Genomic DNA, 16,660 nt, shown 5'->3' with positions numbered 1-16,660 from the left:
ATTTAATCTGGACGAGCTCAAAGGCAAAAATAGCGAGAATTTTAAGCCTCTTATGCTCCGTGTTAGGTTCACACCTATGGCATTTATTACGCTTAAAACAACTATTGCCTGCTCCACTGTTAAGTTAAACAAGACCATTGTAAAATAATGGCTAATAGAGAAAATTTAATTTATATGCCCTGCAATGTTAACCGCCAGTTTATACTATAATTTAAAGATGTGGTAATAAAGAAGGTAATTTGTAAACTTATTGTCAACTACACCTGTGTGCAGCAGCTCTCTGAAGATCAAAAAAATAAAAGATAAACAACCACCCCATTCAACCACCGTATTTGCTTTGGATCATGTGGAGATTGAGATACAAAAAGGTTTGAAAAGATGACAGAAGCTAACAGTTGTCACCAGTGATTAAAAAGATATATGTGAAAATCTTGGTTACTTTAGAGAATCAATGATTGGTTCTTTTGCTTTTTTTGGGAGATTGTATCATCTCTTGCATTTATGTTGAGGGCCCCTTTTGAGTCCAAAATTCCTATATATAATGGGCATTTCTCAGGTTAGGATTCATAGTTCATAAAACAACTAGTCTCTCTCCTCTTATCTCTCTTTCTATAACAGTTTCCTGATCAAGAAGGTATTGGAAGTTGCAACTAAAACTTACTAATGGGTGTAGAGTTTGAGCAACAGCCTTCTGTAGAATTATCGAAGGTCGCAGTCTCGGATACTCACGGAGAAGATTCACCATACTTTGCAGGATGGAAAGCATATGATGAAGATCCATACGATGAATCCCGTAATCCATCCGGAGTCATACAGATGGGATTGGCAGAAAATCAAGTAAGGTTCACCACCATCTATTAGGCAAAAGAAAGAGCTACCAAGACTCGAGTCCAAAATTAAGGTCTCTCGGTTACTGTATACTAACCTTGCTTGTTTATGTCTTGTGTACAGGTTTCATTTGATTTGCTGGAAGAATACTTGGAAAAGCATTCTGAAGCAGCTAGTTTTGGAAATAAAATTTCTAGCTTCAGAGAAAATGCACTACTTCAGGATTATCATGGTCTACAATCCTTTAGAAAGGTACCATGCGTAGGGCTTTTGAGTTGGAGTATATCTTTCAGTAGAAAATGCACCTGCATGTGAGCATGAATATATCCCCTAACATCTTCTGCACATATTAACAGGCAATGGCAAGCTTCATGGAACAAATAAGAGGAGGAAGAGCAAAATTCGATCCTGACAGAGTTGTCATCACCGCAGGTGCTACAGCAGCTAATGAACTTGTGACTTTTATCTTGGCCAACCCGGGGGATGCTTTATTAGTTCCAACTCCCTACTATCCAGGGTATGCGTCAACTATATATTTCAAGCTTCAGTGATTTTCATGTTTAAGTATGTATCTGCACATTTTCAATAAATTTATATTAATAACAAGAAAGTTCCATCCATCCTTACAGATTTGACAGAGACTTGAGATGGAGAACTGGAGTCAATATTGTACCAGTGCACTGTGACAGCTCGAACAATTTTCAGATTACCATTCAAGCCTTAGAAGCAGCATATGCTGATGCAGTATCCAAGAACATCAAAGTTAGAGGGGTGCTAATCACAAATCCTTCAAATCCATTGGGTGCAACAATTCAACGATCTGTCCTCGAAGACATTCTTGATTTCGTGATAAGCAAAAATATCCATCTCGTCTCAGACGAAATCTATTCAGGATCCGCGTTCTTTTCTGGTGAATTCGTTAGCATTGCTGAAGTTCTTGAAGCAAGAAACTACCAAGACTCCGAAAGAGTTCATATTGTTTATAGTCTATCCAAGGACTTGGGGCTTCCAGGTTTTAGAGTTGGGACAATTTATTCCTACAATGACAAAGTTGTTACGACAGCAAGAAGAATGTCAAGCTTCACCTTGATTTCTTCGCAAACACAGCAGCTGTTGGCTTCTATGCTGTCCGACAAGGACTTCACCGAAAAATACATACGGATTAATCGCGAGAGGTTGAAAAATAGGTACCACATGATAATTGATGGGTTGAGAAATACCGGCATCGAGTGCCTAGAAGGAAATGCTGGATTATTTTGCTGGATGAATTTAAGTCCACTGTTGAAGGAACGCAAAAAGGAAAGCGAATTAGCCCTTTGGAAATCAATATTGTATGAAGTGAAGTTAAATATATCTCCAGGATCTTCTTGCCATTGTTCAGAGCCAGGATGGTTCCGGGTTTGCTTTGCCAACATGACCGAGCGGACACTAGAAATTGCACTCCGGAGAATACATGATTTCATGGAAATTAAGAAGGAAAATGACGTCCAGCAGCAATAACTCCTTGTAGTAGTTTCATCATACATATTCTTTTTTTTTTTGGGGTCTTGAAATTCTTTGGATCCCAGAACCAAATCCAAGATTGGTTTTGTGTCCCCCGCCTATAGATCAAGTTTGACAGAGACCAAGAATGTCGTTTAAAGCTTTGCCATATATATTGAGCTGAACTTCTTTCTTGGAGTACCGGTTCTATACTCTATAGTTGGGGAACGGACGATGGGTAGAAATAGTAGAATAATTTGAAGGTCATTGATCACTAGGCCGTTAAGTTTATTAATGTACAAGTGTTAATAAATGGCATAGTCCATTTTCACGTTGATTTGTTGTCTAAGAAGATCAATAATTTTATTGCCAGTTTGAACTAAATCACCTTGCTTCAACTTGTAATTGAGAAAAAGGGAAAAAAAAAAAAGAAAAGAAAAAGATTTTGTTGAGCTGCATGCATCTCAGCATTGAATATGATCAATTGTCAATGCCGTGTCTGCGTTCTACCAAACGCTTTGAATTAATGTTGGTTCCACCAAACACGCACCTTGCTTTTATATTGAACGTCAAAATGCATGCGTTCAGAATACGTGGCAGTAAAATGGAGCTTTAATTGGATTGTGTACTGAGCGACAGCGTTTTAGTTTTTCAACTGGCAAAAAATAAACAAAATCGAGCTTTGGGAAAAATGCCGTAAACGACTTCTGGGAGTACTCTAAAAGTAACCCCTTCGCTAAGATTGTGTTTGGATTGTATTTTTTATGAATTTTTCGCTGAAAAATTACTGTAGCGATTTGATGTATGTGAAGTAAAAAGGTGATAGAAAAATGTGTTCACGGAAAACAATGGTGAAAAATGGCTATCCAAACAAGATCTAAGATCTTTGGGAAGTTAATTAACATATTTAAACAGCAATTACGGTTCCATCCATGCATTGCTACGTAAGCCATGGAATAAAGATCCTGTAGATTAATTTGATTTTTAAAGAATATTAGTGGACCCCCCCCCCCCCCCCCCCCCCCCCCCCCCCCAAAAAAAAAGGAGAGGACAGAATTGTTGGCATTCAGCCATCTTCAGGATAGGATTTTCTTCTTCTTAATTCTTGGTTGCTGTTTTGTACGTTTCATTGTAGTATCTCAACTGATGCCACCAAGCGGCCGTTTCTTTTTTGGGGGTTGCTTGTCTTCTGTAGATATTATTGTGAAGTGTATTCACTGAAACTGTTAATTTAGTGCCATCAAAATTTTGTGGTGGAAGTCTATGGTCTTCGCACGCACGTACCAATCATGCTGGTTCAGGTCATGATGACTCCTGAGAGGAGAGGCAGAGGCTCCTTCCTGTGCAATGCATTGCTTTCTAGGCATCGACGTCGCCGTGATCCTCGCTGCCATGGATGCATGATGGAGCAGATCGATCTATGGGCCATCAGTCACAAAATAGTTCAGTGTCGCAATCTTATGCTGTTAGTGTTCGTAGTAAAATAATTGCTGCATGGAGCATGAAGTTGTATCCTCCACTAATCCGTCAACAGCCTCTATCAATCAGAATTTGGTGGCAAATGTTTTTGTTTTTGGTGGGTCGATCGTTGACCATTTCAGGACATAAACCGTCACTTATATATATATGTGGCCTTGCGTTAAGAAATTTGTAAAATGGTGCGACAGTTCCATCATGGAGTGAACTAGCTCCGCACAAGTGCTTGGAAGATCAATCTATATCTATATGTATTCAAGAAGAAGGGACTTTTAGCAGAAATCTTCTCATTAGCTTCTAAACTTCTCATTATTTTTCCTAAATTTTTTTATTTATTTTAATACATAAAAAGTAGTGGGTTATAACCCACCTTTTCACCAATCAAATTTAAATTTAAAATATATCAACTATCTTTTAACTCATCCTACAACCACTCCTACAAATCCTCTAATCATCATCCCACGTTTCCCCCCACGTTTGCACTTATCAAAATTTTGTTAACACAGTTTTGACAGTAGCTCGATTCATATTGTGGGATAAATTTGCTAATGATGATGATAAACGGTTATATCAGTTAGCTACAAAAAATAATATTTTACTAGCATGTGGTATTTGTATACGAAATTTCAGAAATAAATCAATTGCTTTTAGTTATATTCTATATATTTTGAATACCTTTTGAGCGAGCATAACCATACTATGCAGGTCCATCACTGTGTACAATTAGAGCTAGTAAATTGTATATTGATCACAATTTAAATTTTGCTTGATACCTGCGCAGTTGGTAAGTTCCTCATTAACACTATATCAAACTATTAATATTGTTTCGTACTCTTATTGACATTTATTTCAAAAAAATTGCAGATTTGAAAATAATACATGTGCCCGCAAGTTAGTTACGTGGTTAAAATCAAGCAATTTCACAACACTACAAGCACTGTTCATAGCAAATTCAAAGAGAATATGGATATCTGAATATACAATCATGCATACGGTAAGCTTATTCAATTTTAATTAATTACTTAATGATTTTTTAAATTTATAATTATAACCTATATATTTTTTCATTCTTATTAGGTTAAATATTTTAGAATACTTGCTTACATTCAGAGCATTAACATAGAAAATATGTTTTACGAGTTATGCAAAAATTGTGGACAACTATGTGAAGGTCATTTTTCAAATACCGTGTGTATGCATTGTAATGACGCGATTGACACTGTTATTAGGTAATTAACTTCATGTATATTTAGTTTCAATATATTTTTCTGTATTGCATATAATATTTTATTTGTCAAACAGTTACAATGTTAACATACAAATCAGAGATTCCAGCGGTAACATGCATCTTAATCTACAAGACAGACATGCGCGATTTGTATTTGGTTGTGATGCTTCTTATCTCAGAAAATTACAAAGGAAAATAGAATTTCTTAATATATATTTATTTTTATAGTACTATTTATAAACTATATAAAAAAATACACTAATTTCTTACGTTTTTAATTATCAGGAAAATGGTGATAAGTTGTTCAGCCAACGAATTAATTCATGCAAAGATCGTGCATTTTTATTTATAGTACGCACTCCACAAAATTCAACAGAGTTAATTAAATCATCAAATTTTGGCTTTCGTACTAAAAGTGGATTGGTGTGAAGAGTGTTCGTACTTTCAAGTGAGATTATCAACTCGAATGTTTAGTATTTGTAAGTATTTCATTTTAACAACATTCAATTACATTTATTTGTAGAAATATATCATTCCCTTTTTTAATATAAATTTTTATTTTTTTTCATGATCTATCTTTCGAAAAAAGACAGTTCTTGAATGATATACACATTATATTATATTTCAAACTATTGTTAAACAGATATTACATTTTAATTTTGTTGGTTCAATTTTTTCGCTTTTATTTGTTCACCATTTTTATTTTTATTTTTTTCAATAATGTCAGTACCGTGCGTAGCACGGGTATTCACACTAGTTAACTGACTAATAACGATAAAATTATCAGTCCTCACTTTATTATTATTATTTTTGGAAAGTAACCCAATTTGAATCTAAAATCTCTTATTTACATCACTTGCATAAAAGTTCAACATTTGGGCTTGAATGACCAAATTTATTGGACTTGAACTTGATCCTCAAATTTTGGTAACTTATGGACCAATGTTGGTCCATTTTAGTGTATTTTTTTTTATGGGAATTTTCTTTAACCAAAAAATTATAAAATAAAAATAAAAAGTACTTTTTTTGTCATTTTTTGGTTGAGGTGTGCTAATCTCATTCAATCCAAAATATAAATTAAAAAAAAAAAGGATGACACAATTGTGAGATGCATATCAGTCGGGCGACGAGCCATCTTCTGGTTACTTGGTTAATTTGTACGTTATGTGGTATCTCAACTGAAGCCAACAAGCGGTCACTTCAGTTCTTTAGCTTAATCATGTTGCCTGTCACGCCCAAAAATTTTAATGCATAATCAACGAGGTCAGTTAAGCGGAAGTGATTTCTATTTAATTTCCCGATTTCGTTTCTATTAATATCAAAACAAATGGTTTAAATAAAGTCCTTACTCCTTCGCTAGTTTGAAGGTAAAATGGCAAAACTCTAACCTTTCGACATTTCAGCCTATAATATTATGACCTTGTCATGATCCAAAAACCAAAAAAAAGGTCACTTGAATTATAAGAAAGACGTGTATGTTATTTTACTCCAAATGGCACCCCACACTTCAAGAAAAATGAAGAAAATCCCAAATGTTGAAGGATCAATCTTATGTTTTATCCCCAAGAACCACCCAAACAAATATATATATATTTATATATATATATGGTAGCAAATGTTATGGTGGCTTGTTGACCATTTCAGAACGTAAACTATCTTGTGAGTCATGTACAAGGTTGCTGCATGCGTTTCAATTTCCTTCCTTTCTAGGGGAAGAGGAAGGAAGAATGACAGTTTTTTTTTTTTAGCTCTTTCGTTGATCAACTTTGGCACCGGAATCGCTAGATATTTAAGGTGCTGCATATGATTTTCATCTGTTTCTCACTTTCTCGGAAACTGAATTATGGCTGTTATATTACTAACTCTTTTCAAAATCCATGAGAAATCCATAAGAAATGCACGAGACCGGTGTTAAAATTATGAATAACATGTCTCATCAAAACATAGCTTTCGCATGTAAACTGAGAGATCATCGAGTTTATGCCTATTCCAACAATGCGAGAAGTTGAATTCGGTTAATGACAACCGAGGATTTTGAAGAGATTATTGGAGATTGAAACCCGAGCGCATCAATTATCTAGCATAAATAAATGTACATTACTTCTCATTTACACTAAATTCAAACAACTTTCATTCTATGTCGCTATAAAATAATGTAAATTTTGTTCCACAATACGAATAGCTACTTTATTCGTGCTTATAAATTTTGTACGTCAAGTTCATATATAGTTTAGAGATGAGATTGTCGGTCGCATAAATCACGGTTCCAAACCGGTCATTTTAATATAATTGTGTCACATAATTAGGGGTAAATAGATTTGCGTGATTACGACCAGATGTTGAAGGTACAAGTATGTATGTGATTGTTAAAACGTGTTAGTACCATATTTATGCGATTCGTGTGACCACAACTTTAAGCGACACAGGGTTTGATCCCCCTATTCCAACACCGCCAGAAACTAAATTGAGTAAATTCCATTAAAATAAGCAACAATTTTAGAGGGTCTGTTGGGGACTGAACCACGAGCGCTTAGAGATAAATGAATGCCAAAGGAATTCTTAGGGCGGGGTATGGGGCCAAGCAACACTTAATGATAGAAGGACTTAGATTATCATCCCAGAGGCTCCCGCGTTTGGGCTTGAATCACCGATGTTTTGGACTTGATCGACAAATTTTGACAGCGTGATCGACTATTGCGATGTAATGGACTACGTTTTGATGCAAGGTGGATTCCAAAGATAAAAAAATATCTACAGATTTTACGTGTTTATTGTATTTTTTTAATCTTTTTCATTGGGACGTCAATTTTATTATTGAAAATCCTTTGAAAATTTCTTCAATTGAAACACAAATAATAAAGGGAAACTACGTGTATTTTTTATTTTATTTTTTGCTTGAGGGGTACGAATTTCATTCATACAAAATCAAAAATTTAAAAAAGGAAAGAAATAAAGAAAAAAAAAGGTAAAGCTGGTGACTGTAATCTACCTGAAAGAACATTTTCACCCAAGCCAAAGCAGAAGTCAGAACCAGAGCCAGTTAACCGCGGTAAAAGATGCCCTACCGCTTACGTAAATATCACTAACTATTATCACAAGTCTCAATTTCTCGGTCTCGTCAGCCGTCACACGGTAGCAGTCCTTCGCAAAACAAAGCCACAGCTGCCGCTGAGGCCACACAATCCACGCCGCCTCCCCCCCCTTCTTCTTTCTTAACTCTCTCTTTTCTCCTTTGCAGGTAACTTTAACCCATTCTCATTCTCCGTTTTGATTTCGCCGAAGTTTCCACTTCCGGCTTTGATTTACTCGGACCACAGCTAATCGTCTAGGGTTTCGCTCGGATTTCTCATAGATCTCGTTCTTCTGTTATTCTATTTCCGCTCTTGTCTATACGTTTAATGTATCCGTTGCTTTTGGTGATTATTGCGTGAATCTACAATGGATGATGGTTGTTGTCATTTTGGGGTTTAGCATGCTGGTGGGTTTAGTGTTTGACTCTGATTGTATGCTTAATTGCTGATTGTTTCCTGATCCAGATATCGGAGCCATATAAGACTTCCTCTAAAGTTGAAGAAAGAAATGTATAAGAAATTTAAACGACAAAAGGAAAATTGTCTCTCTTTTTATATTGTTATTATTTTGGTTAATTCCCCTTGAATGTAGTTGTTGAGGATTGAATTTGTTTGAATATTGTTATTCCCTTAGAAAATATAGGAAATATGCCTTAGTTATTACAGTTCTTGATATGTTTTTCCTGCTGTTCCAATCCAGCAAAAGAAACCAAGTCATTTGCCTGAACTGCTGCCTCCTTCCCCACCCTGATCTGCGTCTATTCGTTTATTACATGAATTGTGATTAAGTTGTGCATAGCAAAAGTGCAACTTCATCTGGGACAAATGTGGACCAAATGAATTGATCAAGATGCTGAAAATGTATAACTTTTGATTTATTGTGTTAGTAAAGATGGTCATTGTTCATATAGTTGCAATTGAAGTTTGTCCTTACGTGATGGGTATTCGGCTAACCCCTTGCTTCTTTGTGCATATCTGGTTGTACTGCAGCCAGAAACTTGGTTGGGTAGTGATAATTGGACGTTCTTATGCTTTTCTGGAGAGCAGTCTGGTGGCGTTTCTAATTTCATGTAAAATGATGCTTCTCTGAAAATTTTTTTCCCTTAAATGTGATGATTTCTTCCAGTGGATGTTCAGGCCATTGTGTAAAGTAATTTTGACGTGGTCCAATAGATAAATGAGATACCTGTACATTATGGACATAAATTATGATTTCTTCCCCCAGTAATATATTGTTTCTCACAGCAGTAACATTTCATGCAAATTTTTGCAAAATGTGTTGAGTTGTATTATACACATTGCCGAGTATGTTGTTGCATCATCCAAATTGTCGAAAATGTATTTGCATTTATATCATTACTTTTTGGAACAGATCTTACTTTCATTTACTTGGATATAGATGAGATGTTTGACATTTATGTACTTATTTGTGCCTGTTGGCTAGGATTTAATTTTTGACTAGATGGCAGCAAGATTGAAGCAATTGCAGTCCAAGGCAAGCCAAGCTACACAATTTGTGTCCAAGCACGGTTGTGCTTACTACAAGCAGTTGGTGGAAGAGAACAAGCAGTACATTCAGCAACCACCTACTGTGGAGAAGTGCAATGAGTTGTCCAAGCAACTGTTCTACACTCGTCTTGCCAGGTTCATACCGTTGGTGACTTGATGCTTAAAGTATTTATTCTACCTGTTTTGCTTTAGTTGGATTGCCACCTTAACTACTCTGTGTTAAATGGGGGAAAACCATTTTATTCTGACTTTACTGCTTAGAAATTGACTTTTTACCTGTCACAAGTTAATTCTGGTGATGGTTTGATGTGGCAGTAAATGAAGTTGCTGGTTTTATTGAAATTAACTCTTCTAACGGAGAGAGAAGTCAGTCCCCTATTGAAATTAACTCTTCTAATGGAGAGAGAATTCAGTCCCCCATCTTTAACTTATTACATTTTCAGTCCCCTGGTTTTAACTTGCTGATTACCTTTTATCTAGATCACTGTTATTTCTAAGAATTAATACCATGTTATGCATGACTTTGCATATTATGTGAATGATTTCTGTGAAACTGTCTGTATCTAGTGCTTGATTTTCTGGAGTCTTCTGATCACTAAAAGGGCAATTCATAAAGTTTAAGGTTTGAATAAATTGCAACTTTGAATTTAGTATAGCTCTGAATGATGGAAAGTTACAACTTGACATCGGATTACAATTACAGCATTTTATATGTTAGATTTACGTGTACTGCATATCTGAGTAACATAAATCATTTATTCTTTAGTGTTACTTGCGGATCTGCGAGGCTTTTGCCATTTTAAATAGCTTGGTGGAGGATGAAGAATGGAGGCTTTTGCATGGTTTTCTAATTGGAATTGACCACCCTGAAAGGATGTATGAAAATATTTTGCCGGGTTGAAAATGCCTTTGGGGTTCTGGGGATTTATGAAATTGTTTTTCGGAATGAATGCTCTTGATTGATTTGGTTGGCTACAACTCTTTTTTAGTTGCTCTAGAAGTGATGCTTTTGAGTAATTTGATGGGTGCCTCTACTATCTGAATGTTGTAAGTTTCCTTGCAGAAGAAAGATGACCAGGTCTAATGACAATAATCAACACGTCAGTTAGTTGCTTTATTTTCTTTTTCAGTCTGTTGGTCCTATTTTAGGATGGAAAGAATAGAGTGTTATTGGTTGTTTGAAATCATATTGCAGTTACGTATCAGTTTGGGAACTAGTTTGCAAACTTCCCGATTTCTATACAGTTCTAATCATGGCTTTTATGTGATTCTAGGGGCGCAAGTATAGGTTTCAATTTAATCAGTTGTTTCTTTCACGCGAATGTATATTGATTGTAATGATGAGAGCCACAGATGATTTGCATCTTTAATTGCATGCTATTATTGAAGTTTTACTTCTTGTTAAATATGCTGAACAGCTGCACTAAAATCATTACTTCTTACAGTATCCCTAGTCGCTATGAATCTTTCTGGAAGGAAGTTGATTACGTCAAGCATTTGTGGAAGAACAGGCACGAGTTGAAGGTTGAGGATGCTGGCATCGCTGCTTTGTTTGGCATTGAATGCTTTGCGTGGTTTTGTGCTGGTGAGATTGTGGGAAGGGGTTTTACATTCACTGGCTACTATGTTTGAAACCAGCAGAGGGGTATAACATTAATCCAGGAAGCTGACTCTATGAGCCCTTTGTCATAATTAAGTTTGAATTGAGCCACCATCGTTTCACATGCAAGATTTTTGTTTCCTGCAAAAAGTTTTGAAGCTGAGAAATCAGTGGTCAAATTTATTGCCTCAATAATCTGTGAATTTGATACTTTAGTTCCTTCTCCAGTTTGAATGGATAGAGTAGTGAAATTTGTAATAGAGTTTTTGGTTGGAAGGTACTCCTACTCGTGATCGTGATGGATGTTGTTTTGACCAAAAACTACTGCTGCTCAGTTATCAATTAGGCATGCACGGTGCCAAGGTCATATGATTTGCGCAGTGTCTGGCAAATATGCGCATATTTTGCTAACATGATTATCTCAAAATTCTTTAATTGACTTCGGATGGGGGATGCAATGTTTCGTCAGAATATGCGACATTTCAGTGTAATGGGATTAACTTGTTTGGAATGATGTTTCCGTGTCCATATGGATACTTTTTCCAGGCTGCCCATCCAATTCTAGCCGACCTTCACTTTCATCCTGCTAAATTATGACTATGATAATGGGGATGCTTAAACCTTTGGTCAGTTTTGGGACTCTCAGGGTACCCCTTGATGGTGATCACCTGTGGAGACTGGGGAGTTCACCACGCTTTCGGATGGAGCTGGCTTTTGTTTGAAAATTGCTGTGGAGATGGCTATGATAAGAGTAATTGCAAAATAAGAGAGACGCTGAGGTAGCAGTAGGCAAATCCACTGATGGATTGAAGCATTTGAAAAGTAGGTTATGCCAGATCAAAGTATTTTGGTAATTTTGCCATGTGGATATAATTCTTAGAGATTATACCAGAAACGTAAAATAGAATTTCCCATAAATATATTGACGATTCTAACTGGTAAGTAACGTGCGTTCGCAAACACAAAAAAGCAGGGTCACGGGCATTGGTTGATACTGCAAATATTCCCCTATTAAATCTGTTATGATATTTTTATTTTTTTCCTCTCGAGGCTCACGATTTGTTATTATTATTTTTATTAAATTTTCTTGTCCCATGAGGGGGCATGTGTTAATATTTAGAGGTCAACTACCATGCCTGCAAGTTGAATCCACAAAGACAAAAATAGACATCCGCTGTAACCAATCAGCCAATCAGGAAAGCCCGCTACGTCCACATTCCGAATCTTCTGGAGGCCATTATGGTCATCGACGCTGTTCTTTTGTTCGAATAAAACAAGTACTCAGAAAAGAAAACAAATCGCGAGGCACGAAAACGAGGGGAGAGAGATTGAAAGAATCACACAGAAGGAAGGAGGAGGCAGATGAGAGAGAGAGGAATGCAACGGGGCAGCAGTAGTGTTTCGTTTCGGACTCGTGGCCCTGCTGCATTGGTTTTTATAACCATCATCTCTCTCCTCTTCTTCAATGTCATCGCTGAGACCTCCAACAATTCTCAGGTATAGATTCACAAATTTTAGTGCCTTTAGATAAAGCTTTTAATGTTTGAAATGGTCGAGTATTAAATTCTCTTCTTTTTTTTTTTTTTTTTGGTGTTTTGGATGTGGTTGGTAGGTTGGATGCAGCAAAACCTGCGTTGCAGAGAACTGCAACTGTAAATATACCTCTATCTCTTTTTCTTTTTCTTTTTAAAATTTGCTTTGTAGTTGCGTTTTCTAAACTTATTTTGCGTTCTATTGAGATTTGTACTTTTTTTAAAATAAAAAAAAAAATTTTGGGAACAGCAATTGGGATTAGATACGGGAAGTATTGTGGAGTAGGGTGGAGTGGGTGTCCAGGAGAGAAACCTTGTGATGATCTGGATGCTTGTTGCAAGATTCATGATGAATGTGTCGAGAAAAAAGGTATTTTCCTTTATGCCTATAAAACTCAACGGGTAGCTCTAAATGCAAAATAGTATCAATTTGCTTTGTCTCATTTCGGATGAGGGTAGCTTTGCTTATTACTTTTGGTCAAGGCACTTAACCACAGGCATCTGGTTCGTTGATCATCAATTAGTCTTTTTTTTTTTTTTTTTTGTCAACAAACGAATTAGTCTTTCATTCCACCGAAGGTCTGCACTTATGCTATTGGTTCCATGCAATGTAGCACTATGAGGCATTAGCTGATCGCCCCAAATGAGCAGGTGAACTTGCACTCTGTATACGAACATTGGGTTGCAGGGTTATAAAACAGCATTTTCCATTTTTCAGGCGACCATTAAAATGGCTCAACTTGATACAGATTTAATTCTTTTTTGGTTTCTTAGACAATTTTCCCTTTTTGTCCTATAGTCCGCTCAAAGGATTAGGTTTGCATTTGGGTGCAAAGTGCTAAATAACTCATGCTGCATTGTTTCCAATGTTTCCTAACTACTTGTACCCTCCTCAAAGCTACTGCACTTATTCTTCATGTTACAATACCTCTCTGGCAATGATCTGGACCTACATGAGAATTGTCAGACTACTCCTAAAGAGTAACTATAGAAATTGCCTGGAACTGTGGCTTTTCCAGCACTCATGGGATTTCTTATATTGATGATTGTCAAAGATATAGTGCCTGGGAGTGAGGCCCAATTTCTTGCTTGGCCCTTCTTAGATAGTTATATGTAGGCCCCCTTGGTGGAGGAGTTTTTATCTATCTGCTAGCTTTGACTGCCAAAGATAATCAAACAATCATAGTAACTTCAGATAGAATTAAGATTAGTGTTTAACCCAGCTAACGTTGTCAGATTGTTTATTTGGTACATGCTCTTTTAGGGAGATTACCTTAATCTCATGTTTTGACCTCTTTTTGGGAATAAACTTAAGATCAATTGCACTCCTTTAGCCTTGGGCCACTAGAGAAGACATCGCTAGAGGTTGTTATGATTTTAAGTGATCCTGCACAAATCGTGGCTGTTGCCTATGTAAATTTGGGGTACTTTTGTATGCATGGCTGTATTCTTATCATACATATTTGGTTTGTGGCCTTAACTAAGTACTTATTCTGGAATTCAGATACCAACATTGGGAATTAACTTGGCCACTTTTTAACTAGAATTGTTCCTCTGTTTGAGTTGTACATCTTTAGTAGCTTAACATTTAGTAACTTTTATCGTGCTTTGCTAGTTAGGTATAGCATATAACAATTGGTGTCACTGTCCTTCACCTTGTATCTCCATAGAAAATTTTACCTCTTTGTTGCTAATTTTTTCCTTTAAGAAAAGCAATTTGATGTTGGAAAATACTTCAATGGCTTGTTAATATGGAAATTTCTTCTTTCTCATTGTGCAAATTGTAGAGCGGTTGAGCAAGAAGGTGACACAATAAGCTCGTGTACTACTTTAACAAAATACTAGCCTGATAACTTACTCATGTTTTAATCTAATGCTAGGGTGAAATTTAAAGGAAATTGGTATGGGCTTTAGAATTTTGTATGGTTTTTAGATGAATCTGTGGATGAGGATTGAATTCTAGTTGATTTGTCATTTCAGAGATACATATTTATTGTGTTCCTTTTTCATTAGCATTTCGTGAGAAAGCATCTCAATGAAAAAATGATGCATTGTCCGTTAAACCTGAGCAATTTATACATCTGTTGTTGCGGGACCGTAAGAATTTCCTTGCACCCTCATTCACAAAGTTTTTCTGAAAAATAACTATAGAAGTGATTATTATACCTATTTTGCTCAAACGCTAACATGATAAGGGAGTTTGCAGGTCTAACTGACGTTAAATGCCATGAGAAGTTCAAGAAGTGCATTAAGAAAGTACAGAAATCTGGGAAGGTCGGTTTTTCTGGAGACTGCCCATATGATACAGCTGTCCCTACAATGGTGCAGGGTATGGACTTAGCAATCATGTTTAGTCAGTTTGGCAACTCAAAGGTCGAGCTGTAATTGGCTGCATAACGCAAAGTAGTATAGGTATTCTTTCCAATCAAATGATATACAGAACAAAAATTTGATTCACGGGAAAAGGGATTTTGGACAGAGTTACTGATGTTTTAGAGGTAAAAAAACAATACTATAATTCTACGATAATATGTTCTGTCTGGTAGTGTGTTTAGGTAGATCTCTTTAGCAGGTTTCCTATGAGATAATCTCGCCCAGTGGAAGGTCCATTTTGCTCTCTCCTGGTGCAATAGGACATTCATTTGAAAGGGGATGGCTTCAAACTGAAATTATTGTACTGAATTTGTGATCCGATGACAGAAAACTGCGATTCCTCGTATGGAAGTTTCGTGTATCTACAATTTTTTCCTTTTTTCTTTTTTCTTTTTGGGACCGGGGGGAAGTGGGGGTGGGTTGTTGTTAATGTGGAGGGCTGAAAATCCGCTACAATACAGCATACCCAGGCGTTGTAACACCCAAAATGTCCTTCCCTAACGCAGTCCTCAGGTTTTGTGGTGGCTCTTCCAAAAAAATTCGCCCCCCAGTTGCACTGTCTGCACTGCACATTGGTTCCCCTCTCTCCATTCGTGCTTTAACCAGTGTCTGTGAACTCCCTTATCTCTCTCACTAATCAAATCACAAAATTTAGACTTTGAAACTTCTGTTATTGTTACATGTTCTATGTATCTATTTTTTCTTTTTAGGGTTTTCTTTTTTGGCTGCTACAGCCGGCGTCATAATAAGGATTTGACCGTGTTCCAGATAGGCTGCTAGAAGAACCTGTTCTTGATTGAAATGTCTTTTGATAGGCTATGATCTCCTCTCTGTACTTTCCAACGATCGGGAAAAGGGAAAGCAAAAAAAAGATGACAAACTTTTGGTTAAGAGGAACAGTTTCTAGAAACCAATTGACAAGCAGATGAGGCCCTGTCACGTTTGGTTGGTGACTTCAATGCTGTAACTTACAAGTCTGTGGTGGCTTTACCCAGAAAAGACGGTGACGATGATGCAAAAAAAAAAAAAAAAAAAAAGAAAGTTCCACGGTGGAAGCGCAATGAAGGAAGTAATTAATGGTCAGTAGCAAGAAACGAATTGACTTGCAAAAAGAATACCGTATAAAAGGACTTGAGTTAATGTAGATGTACTACTCATTTCTTTTTTTCTTTAAATATTACTTTGAGTTCAATCAAAATTGTTGTAATAATTTAGGATTTAGGCTGCATCTCCGACGAAGTTTCGTAAACGACATTAAAGTCTTGACGCTCTTTTCACTTTGCATGATAAGGAACAAACTTTTAGTTTATTGTCCTCTGCGTTCAGTTCACACTCAACGGCGCCAACGCAGTAACATGACAGAGATAACTAAAAGAAAATTATGCAAAATGATGATAAGGTTTGGGAATTAGGCCTCAGGAGGAAGGAAGATGACGTCCACGAGGAATTTGACTACTTTGACGCAGACGCGTGCATGTTCCTTCCTCGTTAATTGCTGGACCCTTCCTCCTCTCCCCATCCTTCACGTTATATATTATATTATATATGGACATGCACCCAC

At 36.5% G+C, this 16,660-nt stretch overlaps 3 protein-coding genes across 4 annotated transcripts; all 3 read left to right on the top strand.

Annotated features, from left to right (window-relative positions):
- Nucleotides 1-647: 647 nt before the first annotated feature.
- On the top strand, nucleotides 648-2,535 carry LOC113691349 (1-aminocyclopropane-1-carboxylate synthase 7-like). The gene is made up of 4 exons (XM_027209453.2): nucleotides 648-837; nucleotides 952-1,080; nucleotides 1,185-1,345; nucleotides 1,458-2,535. The coding sequence occupies exons 1-4, from the start codon at nucleotides 664-666 to the stop codon at nucleotides 2,326-2,328; spliced, it is 1,335 nt and encodes a 444-aa protein (XP_027065254.1). The 5' UTR covers nucleotides 648-663; the 3' UTR covers nucleotides 2,329-2,535.
- A 5,560-nt stretch (nucleotides 2,536-8,095) lies between these two features.
- Nucleotides 8,096-11,561, top strand: LOC113693660 (uncharacterized). Of its 2 annotated transcripts, XM_027212249.2 has the most exons (4): nucleotides 8,139-8,252; nucleotides 9,076-9,155; nucleotides 9,530-9,729; nucleotides 11,040-11,561. In XM_027212249.2, exons 3-4 carry the CDS (start codon nucleotides 9,548-9,550, stop codon nucleotides 11,224-11,226), a joined length of 369 nt encoding a protein of 122 aa, XP_027068050.1. In that variant the 5' UTR covers nucleotides 8,139-8,252; nucleotides 9,076-9,155; nucleotides 9,530-9,547; the 3' UTR covers nucleotides 11,227-11,561. The 2 variants fall into 2 exon arrangements, with proteins under 2 accessions (XP_027068049.1, XP_027068050.1); XM_027212248.2 differs by lacking the exon at nucleotides 9,076-9,155 and having other exon boundaries at nucleotides 8,096-8,252.
- Nucleotides 11,562-12,478: 917 nt separating this feature from the next.
- On the top strand, nucleotides 12,479-15,267 carry LOC113691875 (probable phospholipase A2 homolog 1). Its single transcript, XM_027210197.2, has 4 exons — nucleotides 12,479-12,691; nucleotides 12,807-12,846; nucleotides 12,977-13,096; nucleotides 14,933-15,267. Exons 1-4 carry the CDS (start codon nucleotides 12,557-12,559, stop codon nucleotides 15,109-15,111), a joined length of 474 nt encoding a protein of 157 aa, XP_027065998.2. The 5' UTR covers nucleotides 12,479-12,556; the 3' UTR covers nucleotides 15,112-15,267.
- The last annotated feature ends 1,393 nt before the right edge of the window (nucleotides 15,268-16,660 follow it).

Source organism: Coffea arabica, chromosome 6c (genome assembly GCF_036785885.1).
Source record: "Coffea arabica cultivar ET-39 chromosome 6c, Coffea Arabica ET-39 HiFi, whole genome shotgun sequence".
Lineage (NCBI taxonomy): Eukaryota > Viridiplantae > Streptophyta > Magnoliopsida > Gentianales > Rubiaceae > Coffea > Coffea arabica.
The sequence above is the reverse complement of the archived record's forward strand: the minus strand, read 5'-3'. Positions and strand labels throughout refer to the sequence as shown.

What these genes read in the sequence shown, in the direction of transcription:
- LOC113691349 (XM_027209453.2), top strand. Translation starts at nt 664, where the DNA reads ATGGGTGTAGAGTTTGAGCAACAGCCTTCTGTAGAATTATCGAAGGTC. An exon ending in TGGGATTGGCAGAAAATCAA is followed by an intron (nt 838 to 951) that starts GTAAGGTTCACC and finishes TCTTGTGTACAG; the next exon opens with GTTTCATTTGATTTGCTGGA. An exon ending in CCAACTCCCTACTATCCAGG is followed by an intron (nt 1,346 to 1,457) that starts GTATGCGTCAAC and finishes CCATCCTTACAG; the next exon opens with ATTTGACAGAGACTTGAGAT.
- LOC113693660 (XM_027212248.2), top strand. Translation starts at nt 9,548, where the DNA reads ATGGCAGCAAGATTGAAGCAATTGCAGTCCAAGGCAAGCCAAGCTACA. An exon ending in TTCTACACTCGTCTTGCCAG is followed by an intron (nt 9,730 to 11,039) that starts GTTCATACCGTT and finishes TACTTCTTACAG; the next exon opens with TATCCCTAGTCGCTATGAAT.
- LOC113691875 (XM_027210197.2), top strand. Translation starts at nt 12,557, where the DNA reads ATGAGAGAGAGAGGAATGCAACGGGGCAGCAGTAGTGTTTCGTTTCGG. An exon ending in AGACCTCCAACAATTCTCAG is followed by an intron (nt 12,692 to 12,806) that starts GTATAGATTCAC and finishes TGTGGTTGGTAG; the next exon opens with GTTGGATGCAGCAAAACCTG. An exon ending in CGTTGCAGAGAACTGCAACT is followed by an intron (nt 12,847 to 12,976) that starts GTAAATATACCT and finishes TTTTGGGAACAG; the next exon opens with CAATTGGGATTAGATACGGG.